The sequence below is a fragment of the Chiloscyllium punctatum genome, chromosome 5, assembly GCF_047496795.1.
Source record: "Chiloscyllium punctatum isolate Juve2018m chromosome 5, sChiPun1.3, whole genome shotgun sequence".
NCBI classification, from domain to species: Eukaryota; Metazoa; Chordata; class Chondrichthyes; order Orectolobiformes; family Hemiscylliidae; genus Chiloscyllium; species Chiloscyllium punctatum.
The window spans coordinates 18804026-18828739 of NC_092743.1; the positions used below are offsets into that span (position 1 = coordinate 18804026).

The window sequence follows — 24714 nt, forward strand, 5'->3', positions numbered from 1 at the left end:
GGGTGACTTGATAGAGGTTTATAAGATGATCAGAGGAATAGATAGAGTAGGCAGTCAGAAACTTTTTCCCTGGGTACAACAGAGTGTTACAAGGGGACATAAATTTAAGGTGAAGGGTGGAAGGTATAGGGGAGATGTCAGGGGTGGGTTCTTCACCCAGAGAGTGGTGGGGGCATGGAATGCGCTGCCCGTGGGAGTGGTAGAGTCAGATTCATTGGCGACCTTTAAGCGGCATTTAGATAGGTACATGGATGGGTGCTTAATCTAGGATAGAAGTTCGGCATAACATCGTGGGCCGAAGGGCCTGTTCTGTGCTGTATTGTTCTATGTTCTATGTTCTATGTTCTACGTGATCATGAATTTTACCTGTCTCATTGCACATCTAAGATTGCATACTCCTTTGTGACATGCTATTCAAGAAAGTTATCACAGATGAGTTCTATGGACACCTCTTCAAGACTGCCTCTACTGACCTGATTTGACCAATCAATATACAGATTAAAGTCCCCATGACTACTACTGTTCCATTCTTAAATGTGTCAGATATTTCTTGATTGATCACCTATGCCACTATAGCATTATTATTGGGTGGCCTATAGATTACTCCCACGAATGACTTCTTCCCTATGCTATTCCTGATCTCCATCCAAGTGGATTCAACATTTTGTTCCTTAGATTCTATATCATGTCTCCCTATTGCCCTAATCTCATCCTTAATTAAGAGCGCAAATGGCCTACTCCTGCTCCTAAGCTTCCATGTTCCTTAAGAAGGTAGAAATATCTCTTTATAAAATGACTGCAGCCTCCACATTTCATTCTGTGGAGTAAATAACACATTGGCCTAGATTTCCTACTGTTTGGCAATCAGGGAAGGCAGTGGCGGGGATACAGTCAGCTTCCCTTCAAGATGGTGATGCCCATTGAGGATCTCAAAGTACAATATAAGAAATGGAAAATATAGTTCATTCTCCAAATAATTCTCTCCAAACCTCTTCTCTGGTAAAGGTAGAATGGTACAGAGCAGAGAACAGCCAAGTTCTACACTTGATCCATTCTGAGTGAACTGTTGTGTTTTGAGTACTTTAGCCTTGACTTCATAAGGTAAAGAGGGGAAGTTTGTCCAGAACATTATGGTTCTGTGAAGTGATGCTAAGTGATCATGTGTATGAACATCAGCCAATGATTGGAACTGGTTCGTTGTGATCTTAATTGGTGAGGTGGTAAACAGTGGATATAGTCTTGTCTCTTGGCAGGGATCTGCGTTTCAGGTATCGGCTGTAGAAAATTGGAAGGGGAGGGTACACAACAACAATAATATAATGAAGTATGAAAATATCTAAAATATATACTTCCTATCTTACACAGTTATAAAGCTGATATTTTTTTCATATTTTCTAAAACAAGAATGGGAGCAGCAATAATGCAGGGACCTGCAACATCTTTCAGTTGTTGCTAGTTCTATCTCTACAGGAATGGAGAGTGGAAAGGTGGCACTCTTAATACCCAAGGGAGTTGGGACTTTCCTTGTAGCTGAAGGACCATCACCTTAACATCAGAGCAAGGTTTTAGAAACTATAATCAGGAAAAAGAAATCAAAGGCAATTAGAAAGCTTTGAGTTAAAATTAGCCAGCCCAGATTTGTAAAGATGCATCATACTCAACTGATCTCATTGAATTTCACTCATGAAATAACATAGGCTCTTGAAAGAAGATGCTGAAAATACTCAGTACGACCAGCAGCATCCATGGGGAGAGAAACTGAGTTAAAGTTTCAGGATGATGACATTTAATTCTGATCTCAAACCTCGGGTGGAACGTTGCCCCTCCTGGTGCAACATGAATAATAGCAAGAACAGTGGAGTTGAAAAAAAATTAGAATCTCGGTGTTGATAAAAAGTTTTGTGATATTGCCCTAAGGTAAAATGGTGACTTCAGACTCTCACTACTGAGCGGTAACTAAATCATTTCTGTGCATCTTTAGCTCATTAACATTCCAACTGTCTTTAATTATATACCATTTCCTATTTTATTCTCCTTTCCTGGGAAACTAGACAGCACAAATTCCCAACAACTGATTGTTTGCCCTGGCCATCATCTGACTGTGTGTTGAGCTCATTAGTCTGCATGTTCAATGGAAACCATCTTCCTTGACCCTTAGTCCATGCAAGTGTTCATTGACAAACCCCCAGCCTCACCATGTTGCTTTCAAAGCCAACACACATGACTTTAGCCCTTCAATACTTTGGAGCTGAGGGTCTCCTATGACTTGTATGCTTCTGCCAGTTTAGTTTGTGCACAGGGACTCACTCACAAGAGTAAACATCCTTTTCATGTCCACCTTGTCGCACCCATTCAGGATCTTTTAATCTTCATTCAAGGCACCCCTCACTTTTCTAAACTCCAGTGGAAACAAGCCCAGAATGTCCAACCTTTCCTCAGAAGATAACCCGCTTTTCCAGGTATCAAACAAATAAACCTCCTGTGAACCATCTCAAATGCATTACATACTTCATTAAATAGGGAGACCAAAATTGTGCAGAGTATTTGAGGTATGGTCTCACTAATTCCCTGGATAACATTCTTACTTTTTTGTTAAATTCCTTTCATAATAAAGGCTAATGTTTGATATGCCTTTCTGATTATCTGCTGGACATGTATATTAACCTGTTTGTAATTCACTCACTTGAACGTCTAGATCCCACTGCACCTCAGAATTCTGCAATCGTTCTCCACTTAACTAATATTCTGCTTTTATATTCTTCCTACCAAAGTGAACAACAACTTCACATTTTCCCACATTATACTCAATTTGCCAGATTCTTTCCCACTCATTGAACCTATCTATTTGGCTTTAAAACTGAAATAGATACTGACAATTCAACCGTGATTGGTTAACTATGATTTCCATGTCATTGGCCTGAGGTTGTATTTTGATTGGGCGTTACTAGGAGTGTCAGGCCAATGTGATACACATGATTGCTAAATACAGCTCACAAAAGATGGCAGGCAGGAGAATCAAGGGATATCTGAGGTAGATGGGAAGGTGGAATTTCAAGCATAAACATATCAACCACGATCATGCTAAATTGCTCATAGTATCCAGGGATGTGCAGGCAAGATGGATTAGTCATGGGAAATGTAGGATTACAGAAATTGAATAGTGGGGATGGGTCTGGGTGGGATGCTCTTGAGAGGGTTGGTGTGGACTTGATGGGCCGAATGGCCTGCTTCCACACTGTAGGGAGTCTATGGTTTATGAATGATAGAGCAGGCTTGAGGGCCCTGATAGCCTGCTCCTTGTCCATATGTTCATGTGTGTAAAATGAGCTTTTGGTGCATTTCCCATTGGTCAGCCTTTTACCGTTGAACTCCAAGACTAATGTTTGCAAATCTGTGATGAAAAGCAATCCCCATTATCCCTCAATCATTGCAATTCCTTAAAGATTCTAGTATTCCTTTGCTAGATTGCAAGTAGAATAGCACTGCACTGACCAGCTAAGAATGTTTCTATGTTAGCTAGCATTGAACAAAAGTGTGAACAATCAGAGTCTGCCCTGTAACTTTGTTGTCTTGTATCTCTGTACAGGGTGGGCCAATGATGACTCCTTTGCCTGCTGCTACACCATTGAAGCCAGGATCAACTGTAAGCTTTACTATAATGAATTGCATCAATATTTTCTTTCTCGGGTATGAGCTCTTTTCCTCCTGCCAGAACCAATCTGAAAACTGCATTGTTTGTTTTCCTCCAGACATTTCCATTCTTTGGGGTTCTCCCTGCAATTCTCAATGAGCACGGTGAGGAACTGGAGGGAGAAGCTGAGGGTTACCTGGTAGGTGCTCAGTTCAGCTCTGACAGAGCCTTCCTGAACTTGTGGATTGCTCACTATGCATCTCACACAGCAATGAGGGTTAAAATGATTCTGGTACAGAAAAGTGGTCATAATTCTTCAATCATTTGTAAAAACATATACAAACTGTTAACTTCGTTGCTGCTGTGTAAGGTTATACCACGTTGATGTGAATATAAAGTTAAAGAAATGGAAAATGGTGGAAATAATTAGTAGGTCAGACCTCATCTCTATGGGGAAAAATAAATTTAATGTCTTAGTTTCTGATGAAAACTCATCAGACAGAAATGCTGACCTTTCTTTCTCTCTCTGCATGTATTGGTAGAGTTGCTGAGTGTTTCCTGCATTTTCTGTTTTTATTTCAGTGGATGTGGCGTACCTGGATTTTAGCAAGGCATTTGATAAGGTTCCCCTTGGTAGGCTCATTCAGAAAGTAAGAAGGCCTGGGATACAGGGAAATCTGGCTGTCTGGATACAGAATTGGCTGGCCCATAGAAAACAGAGGGTGGTAGCAGATGGAATGTATTCAGCCTGGAGCTCAGTGACTACTGATGTTCTGTAGGGATCAGTTCTAGGACCGTTGCTCTTTGTGATTTTTATAAATGTCTTGGATGAGGAGGTGGAAGGGTGGGTTAGTAAGTTTGCCAATGACAGAAAGGTTAAAAATCACACAACACCAGGTTATAGTCCAACAGGTTTAATTGGAAGCGCACTAGCTTTCGGAGCGACGCTCCTTCATCAGATGATAGTGATCTGATGAAGGAACGGCGCTCCGAATGCTAGTGCGCTTCCAATTAAACCTATTGGACTATAACCTGGTGTTGTGTGATTTTTAACTTTGTACGCCCCAGTTCAACACCGGCATCTCCAAATCATGACAGAAAGGTTGGTGGAGTGGTGGATAATGTGGAGGGCTGTTGTAGGTTGCAACAGGACATTGACAGGATGCAGAGCTGGGCTGATAAGTGGCAGATGGAGTTCAACCTGGAAAAGTGTGAAGTCATTCACTTTGGAAAGTCAAATTGAATGCAGATTACAGGGTTAAAGGCAGGATTCTTAGCAGTGTGGAGGAACACAGGATCTTGGGGATCACGTCCCCAAGTTCTGTAGGGATGCCACCCAAGTTGATAGAGTTGTTAAAAAGGCATATGGTGTGTTGGCTTTCATTAGCAGGAGAATTGAGTTTAAGAGCCACAAGGTTATGCTGCAGCACTATAGAGACCTGGTTAGACCACACTTGAAGTATTGTTTTTAGGTCTGGTTCCCTCATTATAGGAAGGATGTGGAAGCTTTAGAGAGGGTGCAAGGAGTTGCCAGAATGCTGCGTGGACTGACAGCATGTCTTATGAAGAAATGTTGAAGGAGTTAGGGCTTTTTTCATTGGAGTGAGGAAGGATGAGAGGTGACTTGATAGAGATGTACAAGATGTTGAGAGGCACAGGTAGAGTGGATATCCAGAGACTGTTTCCCAGTGTGGAAATGTTTATCATGAGGGGCATAATTTTAAGGTAATTAGAGGAAGGTTTAGGGGAGATGTCAGAGAGTATGGGATGCGTGGAATGCACTACCAGCAGTGGTAGTAGTGTCAGATACATTAGGGACATTTAAGCGACTCTTAGTCTGACCTTAGAGTAGGATAAAAGGCAAGCACAACATCGAGGGCCGAAAGGCCAGTACTGTGCTGTACTGTTCTATGTTCTACGTTCTATCTCCAGTATCCATAGTCTTGATAATAATCCACATTTGAACCAACAAACGGTCATCATTGTGTTGTTGACTAATATGTCATACATTAGCAGCATGACTTCTTTGTCTTTTGAAACCAGTATGTCTGGAATAGGGGCAGCAGTAGCATTGTTCCAACATCACTAGCCCAGTAATCCAGAGCCCCAGGTTATCATTCTATGAACATGAGTTTGACTCTCACCATGATATATAGTTAGATTTAAATTCAATTTTTTTAAATATCTGGAATTAAAACTCAAGCTTAATGGGGACCATTTTTGTAAAAGCACATCTGGCTCACTAATGTCCTTTCGGGAAGGAAATCTGCTATCCTTACCTGGGCTTACAGCAATGTAATTGAATCTTAACTGCCCTTGTCAATTAGAGATAGGTGATAAATACTGGCCTAGCCAGTGATGCCCACATCCGTTACTGAATAAAAAGAACTTTGAAAGGTGGAGGTTATGGGAGTTCTGACAGGAATGATGTGCAGAATAAAAACAGAAGCTTGCATTCAATTAGTATGTGGAATGCCTGTGATGCAGTTCAGCCAGCAGTTCTGGTTCAAGTCTTACTCTAGGACATGATATAGCGAGTTTTGAAGCTCAGGTGGAGGTTCTGGATGTAAGTTTGCTCACTGAGCTGGAAGGTACATTTTCAGACGTTTCTTCACCATACTAAGTAACATCATCAGTAAGCCTCCGGTGAAGCACTGGTGGTTTGGCCCACTTTTTATTTATGTGTTTAGGTTTTCTTGGATTTGGTGATGTCATTTCCTGTGGGGATGTCATTTCCTGTTCTTAATGGGTGTTAAATGGGATCCAAGTTAATGTGTTTGTTGATAGAGTTCCAGTTGGAGTGCCATGCTTCTAGGAATTCTCACGCAAGTCTCTGTTTGGCTTGTCCTAGGATGGATGTGTTGTCCCAGTCGATGTGGTGTCCTTCCTCATCTCTATGTAAAGATACTCGTGAGAGTGCGTCATGTCTTTTTGTGGCTAGTTGATGGTTCATGTATCCTGGTGGCTAGTTTTCTGCCTATTTATCCAATGTAGTGTTTATTACAGTTCTTGCAAGGTATTTTGTAAATGACATTCGTTTTGCTTGTTGTCTGTATAGGGTCTTTCAAGTTCATTAGCTGCTGTTTTAGTTTGTTGGTGAGTTTGTGGGCTACCATGATGCCAAAGGGTCTGAGTAGTCTGGCAGTCATTTCCAATATGTCTTTGATGTAGGGGAGAGTGGCTAGGGTTTCTGGACGTGTTTGTCTGCTTGTTTAGGTTTGTTGTTGAGAAATTGGTGAAAATCATTGGGCACCCTTTCTTTTTGAATACACTGTATAGGTGATTTTCCTCTGCTCTTCGTAGTTCCTTTGTGCTACAGTGTGGGTGGCTCATTGAAATAATGTTCTAATGCAGCTCCGTTTGTGGATGTTGGGATGATTGCTTCTGCCACCAGACACATGAACATCAACTAGTCACAAAAAGATATGACGCACTCTCACTAGTATCCTTACATACAGATGAGGAAGGACACCACATCGACTGGGACAACACATCCATCCTAGGACAAGCCAAACAGAGACTTGCGTGATAATTCCTGGAAGTATGGCGTTCCAACCGGATCTCTATCAATAAAAACATTGACTTGGATCCCATTTACCACCCATTAAGAACAGGAAATGACATCCCCACAGGAAATGACATCACCAATCCAAGAAAACCTAAACACATAAATAAAAAGTGGGCCAAACCACCAGTGCTTCACTGGAGGCTTACTGATGATGTTACTTAGTATGGTGAAGAAACATCTGAAAATGTATCTTCCAGCTCAGTGACCAAACTTACATCCAGAACCTCCAAAAACATTGACTTGGATTCCATTTACCACCCCCTGAGAAAAAGAACAGGAAATGACATCACCAACCCAAGGAAATTCAAACACATAAATAAAAAGCAGGCCATGCCACCAGTGCTTCACCAGAGGCTCACTGATGATGTTACCTAGTATGGTGATGAAACATCTGAAATGAACCTTCCAGTTCAATGAATAACCCTACATCCAGGACACGATATATCAGTGAATGTGTGTTTATAACTGGGTCACACAGGTTGCTTGTCATCCTGCCAATCCTTCCAACATTTATGGCAGGCACCAAGAGTTGGAGAGACGTCTCGTTGGCCATGGTTTAGTGGAGTGATAGCCCTTCAGCTGTAACCTCTGGCTGCAGTCGAGTGACCCATTCCAAGGAAAGTATCTTGACATATGAGAAGTCTGGTTTATATGGCACCTTTCACAACCACGGGACATGTGAAGATGCTTAGACCCAATGAAGTATTTTTGATGTGTAGTTAATTTTGTAAACGGCTGCTGGGAGGTTCTGCATGTGCTGATCTGTGTTCTAGCTCATTGGCTTCCACTTTTGAAGCTGTCTCTGCACACAGACTTCTGGAATCAGTACAGCAGAGAAAATAATTAGACGCAGCATTGGGTTGTAAGTAGGAAATATGGTAACAAATCTGACAACAATAAGGAAATAATGACTAGATCGTGTGTATTTTTTGATGAGGATTAAATATTCACTTGGGAGAATCCATTATGTTTTCAGAGTGTGGTCGTGGGCTCTTTTACATTGACTGATGTCCATGTCGTTTTAGATAAAATCTCCAATAGCGCAGCGCTATCTCAATGCTGCATCATGGTCGATTTCTCCCCCTCAAGTATCTGGGGTAGACCTTGAACTCACAACCTTCACTGGCAAAAGTGTGACTGACTGAATCATGTAATACTCTGTAATACAGGGAAGTCTTAATTATCAGACTGATTATGCACAGTGTGTCAATGTTTCTGGAGTTTTCATTCACTGGTGGGATAAATGCTTTTTGTCTCCATTTCAGGTATTCAAACAGCCTTGGCCATCCATACTGCGCACTGTATATGGAGACAAGGAACGCTTTGAGACAACTTACTTCAAACAGTTCCCAGGGTTTTACTTGACGGGAGACAGTAAATTATCATTTTATTTTAAATCATTTTGAACAACATACACAGGCTCACATTTCTGTCTGAAGCTGATTGAACTTACTTTGGCTGAACCCATATTTGTTGGTGATCAGTTTAAAGCTATGTGGCTGAAATGTTTATTTTACCCTTCGTTTATGCAAAGAAAGTATAATACATTTAAGTGTCAAACCTGGATGTCTTTGTTCAGCTGGGACTTAAGCACAATGCAAAGCATCAAATTGCAAAATTGTGCTATACAAAGTGCATCAGAGCAGCAGAAGAGTGTGCAGAAGCTGCATTTAGCGATAGAGAGAGAGGAAGAGAGATCAGAATTATTCTTTGAGAGGTCTGGTCAAAGATCTGATAATAGCGGGGAAGAAACTGTTCTTGAAAGTATTTGTACGTATATTCAAACGTTTACATCTTCTGCCCAACTGAAGAAGGTGGAAGAGAGTATAATTGGGGTGGGAGGGGTCTTTGATTATGTTGGTTGCTTTCCTGGGAAGGAATGGAGTCAATGGATGGAAGGCTGGTTTACATGGTGGACTGGGCTGCATTCATAATTCTCTGTTTTTTTTGTATTCTTGGGAAGAATTGTTGCCATACCACTCTGTGATGCACCCAGATAGGATGCTTTCTATGGTGCATCTATAAAAATTAGTAAATGTCTTTGTGGACATGCTGAATTTCCTTTGTCTCCTGAGGAAGTAGAGACATTGTTGTGCTTTCTTGACTGTCACATCCTCATGTGTGGACCAGGGTAGATTGTTGGTGATCATCACTGTCAGAAATATGACACTGTCAACCATCTCCAGCTCAGCCTCATTGATGCAGACAGGGACATGCTTTCCACTCTGCTTCCTGAAGTCAGTGACCAGCTCCTTTGTTTTTCTGATGTCAAGAGAAAGATTGTTTTCTTTACACCATGCTGCTAAGTACTCAACCTCTTTCCTGTATTCTGTCTCATCATTGTATAAGATCTGACCTACAGCGGTGGTGTCATCGGCAAACTTGTAATTGGCTTTGGGATGGAATTTGGCTATACAATTGTGATTGTATAAGGAGTATAGCAGGGGGCTGAGCACTCCGCCTTATGGACACTGGATTATGATGGAGGAGATGTCGCCTATTCATACTGATTGTGGCCTATGAGTCAGGAAGTCGAGGATCCAGTTACAGAGTGAGGAGCTGAGACCCAGGTTTCGGTGGTTAGATATGAGTTTGTTTGGAATTATGGAGTTTAAGGCTGAACTGTGGTCAATAAGTAGGAGTCTGCCATAGTTATTCTTGTTATCCAGATGTTCCAGGGATAAGTATAGATAGTATCTACTGTGGACCTGTTGCATCGTTTGGTGAATTGCTCAAGATCAAGGTTGGAGTTGATGTGAGCCATGACTAAACTCTTGCTATTAACTTCATTAGGGAGTGGGTCTCTTGGTTCATCCATGGTTTCAGTGTAAGGAACATTTAGATTAACTTCTTTGGCATGCAGTCTTTTACATTCTTACACATAGAGTCTGTAATGTTAGTGGCATACTTATTCAGGTTGGTCGCTAAGTGCTTGAATATGGCCAAGTCCACTGAGTCTAAGCAGTTCTATAGAAACATGAAGGTGACCAAAAGTGACATGTTAACATTTTTCTTGTAATTTGTTTTCACAGTTTCTCAGTTTACGTGGATGTGTGTCTTGTTCAGCTAAGTGACTGCCACTGTTTCTCACAGAAAGGTTTGTTTTGCAGGTTGCAGACGCGATGGAGATGGCTATTACTGGATCACTGGAAGGATAGATGATATGCTGAATGTCTCAGGTAAAAATTTTAACAGCCTTTCATTTTATTCAGACCTGTTTGAAATGGGAACAAAAGCAGTCACATATCATTTCTGGCCAGTCGGAGGGAGTCTGTATATACTTATTTAAGAAAAACATATACTTATAAAGTACTTTCACTACTTTAGAATATTTCAAAGTGCTTTGTAGCTGATGAAGTACTTTCGAAGTGTAGTCACCACTCTAATGTGGAAAACACAGCACAGCGAGCTCTCACAAATAATAATGAAAGAATGATCATACTACGTACTTGAGTGATATTGGGTGAGAGATAAATGTTTGCCTAGGTCACTAAGAGAATTCCTGTGCTCTTCAAAGCAGTGTATGGGACCTTTTACAACAACTTGACAGGGCAGATGGGATCTGAATGTAACACGTTCCCTGGAAGACAGCACTGCATCACTGCATTGCATGTCAGCCTAGATCATGTTCTTTGGTCTCTAGGTGAGACACAAACCTAGAAGCTTCTGGCTCAGAGACCAGAGTCTGTTTGATATCTGTGCAAGTAATCCTCTCTTCATTACATCTGCATAGTCTGTTAAACAGTGATTTCTTATCTTTTCATGCGATGTGGACTGCATTGACAAAGCTCACATTTGTTACTCATTGTTAATTCCCCTGAACTGAGTGCTTTATTAGGCCAATTTAGAGGGTGGGTAAGAGTCAACCATGTTACTGTGAATCTGGAGTCACACACAGGCCAGGCCTGGTAAAGATGGTAGATTTCCTTTTGTTTTATAACAACTGAAGGCAGGTTTGTGGTCACCATTAGTGAGACTGGCTTTTGTTTTCACATTTTGCTAATTGAATGTAAATTCACCTAGTGCTTTGGTGAGGTTTGGATGGATAGTCTAGGGCATTAGTTTGGCACTCGGCATTACTGGTTCAGTGATTTTTATAAATTCATTTATAGGATGAGGGTTTTGCTGGCTCGGCCCAGAGGACAGTTAAGAGTTAACCACATTGCCGTGAGCCTGGAGTCACATGTAGGCCAAACCAAGTAAGAACGGCAGTTTCCTTCCCAAAATGACGTTAGTCAACCAGATGGTTATTCTGATAGTAAACAATGGATTCATGGTCATCATTAGACTTTTAATTCCAGATTTTTTTTAAAATTGCCATCTGGCAGGTTTTGAATCCAGGTCCCCAGAACATTATATGGGTTTCTGGATTAATCACTCTGTTATCACCTCCTTGTCTGAACTTATCACTTCACTACTAAACCAACACCTTCACTTAAATTGTATGTCGTATGATGAATTCCCAAATTATTGCATGGATTACATAGAGCATACTCGGGTCCTTTCCCTTTGGAAGGACTCATGCTGGCATGGAAATGTAATATTCCAGTCGGCTGCCATGATTTAAGTTTTTGGATTGAAGATATCTATTCATTCCAAATGCTGCCAGAGCCACAGAGAGTATATATTACTATCCCAGCTAGTGATGTATGGCCTTCACCAAATGCTTTGAAAATACTCTTAAGTCTGGATATGTCTCCCTCAAAACCAACTAAGCAATGAACCCTTCACTAATTCTGGAGCACAACTCCCCATTAGAGGGAGGGTCAGGTCAGGAAGAGGGGCGATATCAATTTACCACAGCTGCTGTAACCAGACGTGACACAGACATCCATTCTGTGAACTCTCACTAACTCCCAAGTGGTTCCCTCATCAGATGCACAAGTCCTAGACACATCTTCAGTTGCTTATTTACAGTTGTTGAAAAGTGTGGCACTAGAAAAGCACAGCAGGTCAGGCAGCATCTGAGGAGCAGGAGAATTGACATTTCAGGCATAAGCCCTTCATCAGGAACGTCTGAAACGTGATTCTCCTGCTCCTCGGATGCTGCCTGACCTGCTGTGCTTTTCCAGCGCCACACTTTTCGACTCTGATCTCTGGCATTTGCAGTCCTCACTTTCTCCTCATTAACAGTTGTATTGATTTTGTGTGTATTCTCTATAATCTGTTCAGAAATGTTCTTTACACATCTCTGAGACAGGTTGGACTTGAAGAGATAGGAACACTACCACTGGACCACTGCCACTTACTTTGAATTGCCAGTCTGTCTCAGTCTGTCCTCTGACTGAAACCCAAAGGCCTTCATATGCAGAGTACAGTTGGGACCCATGATCAGGTCTGGGCGTTGGGGGCAGGGGCCGGGGTTTCAGTCTGGACTGAGACTTCCCTCTGAACTACATCGATGTGTGTTTGACATCTTTGCTTTTACAGGTCACCTGCTGAGCAGTGCAGAGGTGGAGTCCGCCCTGGCAGAGCACAGTGCCGTCGCAGAGGTTGCTGTGGTGAGCCACCCCCACCCTGTGAAGGGCGAGTGCATCTACTGTTTTGTCACTCTCAAGGATGGAAGGGAATTGACTCAATTCATTACAGATGAACTGAAAAGCAAAGGTACCTATGCCTAGAGGGACTGAGGGTGGGGCAGAGTTTGCACAAGAAAGGCTCTGATTGTGAAAACCAGTCACATAACATACATTTCCCTATAAACCTGGAACATGCAAATTACTCAACACATTCTTTATTGTAAAGGAGGCTCTGGTAGTGAGAAGTCTTTTCAGCATAAAAACTTAAGAACTAGGAGCAGAGTAGGGCATTCAATCCCTCGATCCTACTCAACTATTTAATAAGATAATTGCTGATCTTCTTGTGGCTTCAAATCTATTTGAACACTGAACAAGGAATAAGAAAATGCCACTCAGTGCCTCAAGTCTCCTTTGCTGTTCAGTAAGATCATGGCTGATCTGATTTTAAATTCACCTCCACATGTCTCCCTGTGTCTGCGTGAGTTTCCTCCGGGTGCTCCAGTTTCCTCCCACAATCCAAAGATGTGCAGGTTAGATAAATTGGCTGTGTTAAGTGCCCATAATGTTAGGTGCAATAGTCAGGGGAGTGGGTCTGGGTGGGTTACTCTTCAGAGGGTGTGGTGTGGACTTGTTGGGCCAAAGGGCCTGTTTCCACACTGTGGGCAGTCTAATCCACATTCCTGCATATCCCTGATAATCTTACATCCCTTTTGGAAATCAAGAATCTGTCTACTTCAGCCTTAAAAATATCTGAAGATTCTGCCTTTGAGGAAGATTTGCAATACCCAGAGAGAAAAATATTCCCTCATCTCTGTCTTAATCTCCTTATTTTTAAACTATGACTCCTGATTCTAGATTCTCCCACAAGAAGAAACATCTTTTGAACATCCACCAGTCAAATAACTCAACTGCAGAGAACACACAGAGGACTAGTGCAGGAGAAAGGTTTTGAAGTAGATCTCATTGAATAATGGAGCAGTCTCAAAGGACTGAATGGTTTATAACTTCTCCTAATCCTCATGTTTTTATTCAAATCCTTAACATTATTCTGTCTTTCTACTAAATCATGATGGATTTGTACTTTATCCACCCATCTTAATTTGTGATTCTTAACACCCTCATCAAAAAAAATCTTGCAATCTCCATTTTTAAACCTCATAAGGCAATCTGCCTAGTCTAGCTATTAGTCTAGTATATAAAAAAAAACAAAAAACATCTATGGAGAGAAAACAGAATTAAAATTTTGAGCCCTATTCTGAAGAAGGGTCACCCTTCCAGGACCTGTTGAGTTTTTCCAGCTATTTCGGCTTTTGTTTCACATTAGTTTAGTAAACCTACATTCCAGCTATTTGTCAACTAAACTTCACTTCTCGATGTGTGTTCTCCCCACCCTCCGCATATCCTTTAACTGGCTTGTTGAGCGAAAATCTGTCTAAAGCAGCCTTACAAAGTGAGTTTTGGAAGAATTCAGGAAGCTTGGTAAAGTCTGCAAGGAGGGCAGTTGGATACAGGTATCTAGGTAGATCATATATACCCAATACTGGGGACTTTAGTTTCAGGTATAGGTTGCAAGATCAGAAGGAGATGAGCAAAAGGTAGCAGAGAAGACAGGTTGCTGGAGAAAGGAGGAGGAAGAAAGCAGGGAAAAAAAAGGACCATTGTTTTATACACTATAATCTCTTTTACGTCATTATAGTACCTGAGAATATGAGAAACCTCCCCAATCCACCTGAAACCAGGTAATCTCAGCAAACCAGATCAAAATCCGTGTAAACTAAAGGATAACATATCTGAAAAGTTCCTCTGTGATGATATCAGGTAATAAAATCTAAGCCTGGAGATAACATACATACATCGTTTATAATATGGAAAACTGATATAATCACAGAATCACAGAATTGTTACAGCATTTGACCCATCGTATCTGAGCCATCTCTTCAAGTTAGCAATGCACTTAGTGACATTACCATCTCTGCTTCCCCAACCCTTACACATCTTCCACTTCCCTTGGCACCAATTCCACTTCCCATGGCACCAATTCCACTTCCCATGGCACCAATTCCACTTCCCGTGGCACTAATTCCACTTCCCGTGGCACCAATTCCACTTCCCTTGGCACTAATTCCACTTCCCATGGCACCAATTCCACTTCCCTTGGCACCAATTCCCTGTTGAATGCCTCAGTTGAATCTACTTCCAGCTCACTCTCAGTTGGTGCATTTCACATTCGAATTGCTCAGTTCATTGGAAAAGATTTTCCTCGCATCACTATTGTTTCTTTTGCCAAAGTGTTGCTGTAGAAAAACTTAACAAGTGTAAAATCATTTGTGCCTGCATTTAAATTGCCAAAACAAATGCAGCACAACTAAATGATACTTCAGCAGGAGTGCCTGGCTGACCTTTGAACCTGTGACTATTTGACTGACTGTCATAGAGTCATTACGTTGTACAGCACAGAAACAGACCCTTCGGTCCAACTTGTCCATGCCGACCAGATATCCTAAACTAATCTAGTCCCATTTATCAGCATTTGGCCCAAATCCCTCCAAACCCTTCCTATTCATATATCCATCCAGATATCTTTTAATTGTTGTAATTGTACCAGTCTCCACCACTTCCTCTGGCAGCTCATTCATACATGCACCACTCTCTGGGTGAAAAGTGGTCCTCTAGGTCTCTGTAAATCTTTCCCCTCTCATGTTAAAACCTATGCCCTCTAGTTTTGAGCTCCCCTACCCTGGGAAAAAGATGTTGGCTATTTACCCAATCCATGCCCCTCATGATTTAATAAACTTTTATGAGGTCACTCCTCAGCCTCCAAAACTACAGAAATAATAACTGCAGCATATTCAGCCTCTCCAATCCTGGCAAAATCCTCGTAAATCTTTTTCGAACAATTTCAAGCTTAACAACGTCTTTCCTGCTGCAGCAGGCAGACTAGAATTGAATGGAACACTCCAAAAGTGGGCTAGCCAATGTCTTATACAACTGCAGCATGACCTCCCAACTCCTACACTCAATGCACTGACCAATAAAGAAAAGCATAGCAAACACCTTTTTCACTATCCTGTCTGCGTGCGACTTCTAAAACTATCCCAATGTACGTAAGCTGCTTGGTTCATTTCTTAAATGCCAACGTTGAATTGTGAACAAAATAGCAAATAGTAAAGCTTTTCCTGGAGAACACCATCGGTAACTGGAACTAAAATCTATTGACTACAATTTTCTGCTTAAGGGAATTCAGCCAATTCTGCGCCATAAGTTTCAGTAATCCCAGGAGAGTCAGTCCTTTTCTCCTTCCTGAGATGTGAAAGTAGGTGAGGTGAGGTGCAGTGCGGTGAGAGGGACTGTCTTTGACATCAAGGCTACACTTGACCAAGTGTGGCACAAGGACCCCCAGCAAAACCGGTATCAGTAGGAATCAGGGAGACAACTCTCCACCAACCCAGCACAAAGGAAGATAGTTGCAGTTGTTGGAGGTCAATTATCTCAGCTCCATAGCATCTCAGCTGGAGTTCCTCAAGGTGGTGTCCTAGGACCAATCATCTTCATCTTCATTAGTGACCTTCCCTCCATTATAAGGTCTGTAGTGGAGATGTTCGCTGATGATTGTGCAATGTTCAGTACAGTTCACAATTCCTCAGATACTGAAGCAGTGTGTGATCCATATGCAGTAAGAATTAAACAATATCCAGACTTTGGCTGAAAAGTGGCAAATAATATTTGTGCCACACAAGTGCCAGGCAATGACTGTCTCCAATAAGAGAGAATCTAACCATCATCCCTTGGCATTCACTGGTATCTCCATCACTGAATGCTCCTCTATCAACATCCTTCGGGTCACTGTTGCCCAAGAGGTGTACTGGAGCAGCCATCTAAATATTGTCCATAAAAACAAGTAAGAGGTCGCGATGTCTGTGGCAGCTATATCACCTCCTACCTCCCCAAGAGCCTGCCCACCACATACATGGTACAATTTAGGAATGTGATGGAATACTCCCCACTTGCCTTGATGAGTGTGGCTACAACAACACTTAAGAAGCTTGACACCATCCATGAGAAATCTGTCTGCTTGACCGGCCTCCCATCCACCACCTTCATCAGTTGCTCCCTCCACCACTGATGCACTGTGGCAGCACCTTCCAAACCCACAACTTCTCCCATCTAGAAGGGCAAGGGCAGCAGATACATGGAACACCACCACTTGCAAGTTCACCTCCCAAACACTCATTATCCTGACTTGAATGTATATCGCCATTCCTTTAATGCTGCTGTTTCAAATTCCTGCAGCTCCCTACCCTACAGCAATGTGGGTCTGTCTACATCCCAATGACCGCGTCAGTTCAAGAAGGCAGCTCACCATCACCTTCCACACCTCCTACAGTGTAATGTGAATTGAAATGAGAATGTGCTGCTCTATGATTGGCCAGGGCCCATCTGAATCACTTCTATAATAAGGCTTCAAAATGGATATTGATGCCTCTGCCTGATTCACATGGGGGCCCAGTTACTGTAAAATGATGGGTCCTTTGCCAGTTTGTAGGACTCTATATAATTTTCAGACTTCTTTGGAAGGGTGTGGGCACTGTACCCTCCCTAATTGGTACCCAGCTGGGTATACAGCTGCATTAGGTACCTGCTCAGGAAACATTACACATGAGTGTTTCTAAATTATTTTCCTGGTGCCAAGGGGAATAATGGACAAGATGGCTTCACCCAGCCTCCCAGTGTGAGTTATAAATGAAAATCAGTCCCAACATGAGGAAGATATTGACTGGAGAGTGTGTGAACAAAGTGCTCACGGTGGCTCAGTGGTTAGCACTACTGCCTCACAGCACCAGGGTTCCAGGTTCGATTCCAGCTTTGGGCGACTGTCTGTGTGGTGTTTGCACGTTCTCCCACTGTCTGCGTGGGTTTCCTCCCACAGTCCAAAGATGTGCAGGTCAGATGAATTGGCCATGCTAAATTGCCCATAGTGTTAGGTGCAGAGGGAAATGGGTCTGCATGGGTCATTCTTCGGAGGGTCGGTGTGGACTTGTTGGGTGAAGGGCCTGTTTCCGCGCTGTAGGGAATCTAACCTAATCAAAAGGAAATCTCTGGAGAATTGCACAGCCTGAGCAACTGTCAAAATACCTGTTGGTAGAAAATGTCTACCAATAAGTTGCTGGTCAGTCTCTTGGATGTAGCTGTGCATTGTGAAGAGTGAGAACTTGAAATGGGGACAAACTTGAATCAAGGAGAATGCAAGAGCTATGTCAAGTCTGAAGCTTACATTTATAGAATGGTTCATCAAATTGCAGCAGCTCAAAAGCATTTCACAATGAATTGTATTCATTGCAGTTCAATGGAAACTCTCTTTCTATTTTTCATTTTCCCCCTTTCCTTATCTCTCCTCACCTACAGGTGCTGGCTCGTGTTGATTTGCAGTCAGCCATTCAACATTTCTTAACCTGGGAATTGACTTTAGTACTGTAGTGGCATTGCAATTGACCTACGTTTGTACATGGCCTTCAGCCACAGGCTTGCACTTTACACCGAATGGTACTGGTAGTATTTGCCTTCTGTGGTCCCTGGAGAACTGGAGGCCTCTTGCAGCTGCAGCATGGTCAGAGGGTTTGCTGTGCCATGGAGGAGGCCTTTTAGTTTTACTTCTACTCCTTCCTCTGACTGTACATTCTCAGATATTTCTCTCCTTCAGTCAAAGTGCCAGCACCTCTAACCGTTTGCTTTTACCTAGAGTGCTGAGCGCAGCATATTCATTCTGTGAACCAGCCACTTCATGCTGGCTAATACCACCTACAAATCAAAGAACTGCTGTCAACACCAGTCAGAGAGGGGTAGACATAAAAGGAAGGAATGAGGATAAATTATAGCAGAATTGCAACAAGACTGTCATGCATCAGCCACTGGGGAGGAAGTGATGATGGATGGGAAAGAAAAACAGAGAAAATTTATGTGAGCGGAAATTAAAATTCATAAAGAATCATGAAGTATATAGCAGGGCAGTCAGTCGTGAGTTGAAAGAGAGATTACAGGGGGGCTATGCTGATCTTTTCCAATACCGGCAGAACGTGCCATTAATTTCCAATATTTTTAGTGATTCAATTTCTTATTTACTGATTTAAAATTTCAGTCTGCAAATTACTGACAACATTTGCGGCAGCAATCAGGGTCGCTGGAATGGATAACTCTTAAGGATTCTTTACTTCATCTGCCAAGTTGGTCAGGTTTGAAAGGTTTGCTTCTTTAAATCGGCCTCATAAAGAAAAATAGAAAGTCATGGATCCAAAGACTGTGCTTCCTTACTGCTGCAGGTAGTGTGTCAGTCTCATAAACTGAAGGTCCTGAGTTCAATCCTCAAAGGGGTCAGTATCATTTATTTTTCCTTGTTGTCTGTGGAATTCTCTTCCCTAGAAAGCAATAGAGGCTGAGTCACAGAACTTATTCAAGGCTGCCTTAGATCACATTTTCTTTGTCGAGAGACCAGGTTAGAAAGATGACGTGAGACCACAATCAGATCAATCATGACTTTATTGAACAATGAAGCTCAGAGATTCAAAATGACCAGCTCCTACATCCTACTTCCCTATTTAAATTGCTCCTTCCGTTAACTCGGGATATTCCAAAAAGCTTTTCAAAATGATTTTATATGATGAGGGTGTCACTGGCAAGGCTAGCAATTGCTGCCCATCCCTAATTACCCTTGAACTGAGTGGTGTTTGAATGTTTCAGGGGACAGTTAAGAACCAGTGACACTGCTATGGGCTGGGATCACATGTAGGCCAGACCAAATGATGATTTCTACCAGTGGCTGTCATAGGGTTAGAGTTCATGTCCCCAGAGCAGTAGCCTTGCCTCTGGATTACTAGTCAAGAGATGTTACCACCATCTCCTCAACATAGTTAATGAAGTACTTTTAAAATGTAAACATTGAAATGTAGAAAGCATAACAGCCAATCTGCACACAGCAAAGTCCTACAAACAGTAACGAGACGATGATCTGTTTTTAATGATATTAGTTGGAAGGTAGGTTTTAACCAGAACCCTGATAAAGTTTCTCTGTTCTTCTTTGCGCAGTGCCAGAGAAGTTTTTTATATCTATCTGGGAGGCCAACAGTGCCTTGGGGGTTTTAATGTATCATCCTAGAGATAGCATCCTTGACACTCCCTCAGTCCCACTGCAGGATCAACCTTCATCTCATGCTCTTATCCCTGTAGTTGGGCCTGAATCCTGAACCGACAGTCACCCACTTTGTGACTCATATCCATCATGGCACAGAGTGCTTTTGTGAGCCAGGATACATCACACTGATACACTGGCTGGAACCATTATGACTTCCTCGCTGTAACAAACCCGTTTTGCATCTGCTGTGGGAGCTTATGGTGCCTGAACTTGTTTAAACATGGAAGGATGATCCGGCATGTGAAGAGATTGATTAGGACTATATTCACTGGAGTTCAGAAGAATGAGGAAGGATCTTGAGGAAACCTATATAATTCTAACAGGATAAATAGACAAGGTCTTTTCCCTGGGGTGGGGGAGTCCAGAACTAGAGGGCATAGGTTTAGGGTGAGAAGGGAAAGATATAAAATGGACCTAAGGGGCAACTTTTTAAAAAAGAGGCATGAACCACCAGAGGAAGTGGTGGAGGCTGGTACAATGACAGCATTGAAGTGGAATCTGGATGGGGAAATGAATAGGAAGGATTTAGAAGGATATGGGCCAAGTACTGGCAAATGGGACTAGACTAGATTAGGATATCTGGTTGGCATGGTCTATGACTTAATGACTGTATGACTGGACAAGGGAAATTCAGGAAGAATGTTCCCAGTGACTGGGGAGTCTAGAACCAGGGATCACAGTCTAAGAATGCAGAGTGGGTCATTTAGCATTGAGATGAGGAGAAACGTCTTCAGCCAGAGAATGGTGAGCCTGTGGAATTCCTTCCCACTGAAAGCATTTCAGGCCAAAATGTTGAACGTTTTCGGGAAGGAGGTCGTTGTAATTCTTATTGCTAAAGGGATCAAAGATTATGGGGAGAAAGTGGGAACAAGTTACTGTGTCAGCCATGATCATATCAAACGGAAGAGCAGGTTTGAAGGGCTGGATGGTCTACTCCTGCTCCTATTTTCTAAGTTGACCCTATTCCACTCTCATTGACCCTAGACGTGGTAGAAGACTTTTTCTGCCAATGGTGTCAAGCAGCTGCTTAAAATATGATAATGAAGGTCATTTCTGATCAATTCCAACCAGGTGTTTTCCATCTGGACAAACAACAAAACAAAATCACTCAAAAACTAAAACACTTACACCAACTGAAATCACTCAATTTCTCCTTTTTAATATTTGCAGTACGACAAAAGATTGGACCGATAGCAACGCCTGACTTCATACAAAATGCGCCTGGGCTCCCAAAGACCCGTTCAGGTAAATCATGTGTCACTCTGAGGAATTGGGACTGCAGTGTGCAAAACTCAGACCATTTGTCAAAATGACCCAGCTGACACAATTTCTCACCAAATATTTCTTTCTTCCCCAAAGGTAAAATAATGAGGCGCATCCTGAGGCGTATTGCTTGCAATGAGAAAGACTTGGGGGATACTTCCACTCTCATCGACCCAAGCGTGGTGGAAGTCCTGTTCAGCCAACGGTGTCAAGCAGCTGCTTGAAATATGATAATGAAGGGTCATTTCTGATCAATTCCAACACTTAGTGGGCCAGTAATTGCAACTGCAAAGATATGTTAGCTTTTTAACCAAAACGAAAATCAAATGCTTAGTAACCTGTCTCTTTAACCTGTCTTTGTACAAACCTTTCACAACATCTAATCGCCTCTGAAATAATTCCATGGTTTTAATCCATCTCTGATGGAGTTGGAAGTCTATTGCACATATTGATCTTTGTATGAAGGAGACCATGTTATCCATCCTCACATTACGTTTCTCAGAGTTAAAATTATGCCCCTGGTTTTTATTGACGTAATTCAAACCTGTATTCTGCATTGACTTTTTCAGTAGTTTGATCAAGCACAGTGATTTTCCTAAGTTAATCTCTCAGAACTTTCCTTTCCAGATTAAAAAGACTCATGGAACTGCAGTTTCTCAGCATCACAGAGTGATATTGGGGAGCAGCATCCATTCTGTATTTTGCAGTGACTCCATTGTTATAATGACCCTTCAGTTTCTCACTGATCATCATATTTACATTGAGGCCACTAATGTTACTTAGAAGAGCATTGCTTGGGAAGGTGTGCTTCTCATCTTGTCCTTGAGAGAATTTGCACTCATCTTCCGTCTGTTTGAATCTTTTATGGTTTTCCCCTCTTTTCGACTGCTTTCCCACTGCAGGATTTGTGCAGATCACGTTTGCTCTATGTTTCTCTTTTCAATTGCTAATGAAATGGGAGTCTAATGGGAGTCGATGGCCCAGTGGACTGTTAATCCAGAGACCCAGATAACATTCTGGGGACCCAGTTTTGAATCTTGCCACAGCAGATGGGGATTTTGAATTCAACAAATATCTGGAAGTAAAAGTCTAATGATGATCATGGTTCAATTGTTGAAAATCCCATCTGGCTCACTAATGTCCTTTAGGGAGGGGAAACTGCCTTCCTTGCCCGGTCTGGCCTACATATGGCTTGAGACTCCAGTAATGAGATTGCTTCTGAATTGCCTTGAATGAATGAAGAAATATTCAGGTTCGTGTGGTTTAGTGTGAGGTTGTATATTTTGGTCTATTAACCTCTTGGTCACCATGCCTCAGGCAAGGGGAGAGGTTGAGAAGGAGAGCCCTTCATGGTAACCTCAGCTAGCGTGGGAATTGAACCCAGGCTGTTGATGTCACATAGTATCACAAACCAACCATTCAACCAACTAAGCTAACCAACCCCCTTCCTTTAGTAATATTTTCATGTAATATTAAATCAATCATTGACTCCAGTAAACTATTCTGCAGTTCCATAGCTCTCTGTGTAAAAGCTTCCTCATGCTCTTCATAATCCTTACACCTTGTGTCTCCTCATTCTAGAATCACTTGCACCTATTCTGTTCCATCCCTTCAAAGATTAATTACACCTTTCAACACATCCCATAATCTTCTCTCTTCTATTAAAAAAAGGCACAATTTCTCAAGTCTTTCTTCAAATTAAAATCTCATTATTCAATGTCTTAATAAAATACTAATTGTGAATACAAATTTGATTTTGCCACATTTGTATTTTGCCAGTTTCCTGCACTTTTCTGCTTAAGGTAATAAATGGTCTTGAGAAGGAGAGTCACATGACCAAGCCTAATCCTGTCCTCTCTTGCTGGTCACATGCTCTCCACCACTGCCCCAATCTAAGCTATGCAGTGCCATTGTTCCTGGTAGAGGTCAGCTAACTCAGTATGAACCCAAAACAGACACAATGAGCCAAATGGCCTCCTTCCACTACGATTCCACCTGACCTTAAGACCCACAGTGATTTTCAAGTTGGCACCTCAGTAAACCTCTGCTCCTTCATTGCCAGCACACAGTAGCAGCAGTGGGCACCATCTGCAAAATATACTGCAGCAACTCGCCAAGGCTTCAACAGCACTTTCCAAAATCACAGTCTTTACCACTTAGAATAGTAAGGGCTGCAGATCCACAGGACCAGCATCACTTAAAAGATCATTTTCAAGTCACTCATCATCCTGACTCGTAACTATATCACTGTTCTTTCATTGTCGCTGAGTCAAAGTCCTGGAATTCCCGTCCAAATGGCATTGTCAGTGTATTTACACCAAGGTGGACTACAACTGTTCAAGAAGGCAGTTCCCTACCACCTTCTCTCAGCCAATTATGGGTGGGCAATGAATGCTGACTATGTCAATGCCCTCATTCCATGAATGAAGAATAAAGCGCATTGTGGAGTCTAAACTTACCACTGAGCTATTCAGGCTGTACCTTAACCATACTTCATTATAAACATTATTCACCATTAATTGCTTTCATGTGAAGCATTGCATTTGCTGCTACCTAAAGTGCAGCACTATTTAATTTTAATGAGAGCATATGTCATAACATCAGCTTGATGCCACAAAGTCTTCTTATTAAGATTACTGAGTGGTGTATTTCTATGAACAAAAAAGAGACCACAGATCTGTCAAGGAAGTCTGTTAAACACCAGCTTGGACATTTTGCATTTTCCTGTTTCTAAATAATTTCAAATTTACAATGTATCGTTTCCACTATTCCTGTTCTTTGCTTTAGTAAGCAACAGAATTAAACCAACAAGTGAGCTCTCTTCGTTTGCCTTGTGATTGATAACATTGTATACTTAATCCTTGAAACTAGATTATCAATAAAAGTCTATCATTCTCCTCGTATTCCCACACTTTGAAAGTTCATGAGTGGGGTGTTTCATATTGAAGAAGTTAATTTGGTTTAAATATATTGTGATTGTTTTGATGCAATTGTTACTAATATCACACAATATAATTCATTAGCATTGAAACCAGTGCTACCACAATCACTTCAGCCAATATAACGCAAATATTCCTGGACTACAAGACTCAGACCAATCCCATGATGGGTGTTTTTACTCAGTAAGTCTTCAGAGAACACTGTCTACTTAAATAAATAAGGGTGCTTAAAGAAGTAACTCTACATTGTGATTATTTTTAGTTAGTTGCTTATGATTAGGTATGAAACTTTATTAAACTCCCGCGGTGCAATATAACATGTTTTGTTTCTCATTCTTGGCTGTTGTTCCTCTCTGGATGTGGGAGCTGGTGGACATTTCAACGTCACCATACAGACACTGTAAGTTATCAACTCTGAAACCTCCTGCTCTAGGATTTGTCCGACCAGCTTTGCCTGAGTCCTGTGATTTCTCAGGTTAATATTTAACCCGCTACACAATGAGTCCACTTCATTACACATTGATTCTGAACCAGCACAAATTGATTCAGGAGTGAGTGAAATATTGTTTAATTGCTGGATTTGTTTCTGCACTCATAAGCACAATCTCGTC

The 24714-nt window shown here is 41.8% G+C and overlaps 1 protein-coding gene across 3 annotated transcripts in view; it reads left to right on the forward strand.

Moving 5' to 3' along the window:
- acss2l (acyl-CoA synthetase short chain family member 2 like) overlaps positions 1-24075 on the forward strand; it is a 139993-nt gene extending 115918 nt beyond the window's left edge. For all 3 annotated transcript variants that reach the window (XM_072569867.1, XM_072569865.1, XM_072569864.1), the window contains exons 12-18: positions 3587-3643; positions 3750-3830; positions 8465-8573; positions 10310-10378; positions 12630-12806; positions 21072-21146; positions 21261-24075. In XM_072569867.1, coding sequence (XP_072425968.1) covers positions 3587-3643; positions 3750-3830; positions 8465-8573; positions 10310-10378; positions 12630-12806; positions 21072-21146; positions 21261-21388 — 696 coding nt within the window. In that variant the 3' untranslated portion in view covers positions 21389-24075. The remainder of the gene's footprint in view (positions 1-3586; positions 3644-3749; positions 3831-8464; positions 8574-10309; positions 10379-12629; positions 12807-21071; positions 21147-21260) is intronic.
- Positions 24076-24714: the final 639 nt, after the last annotated feature.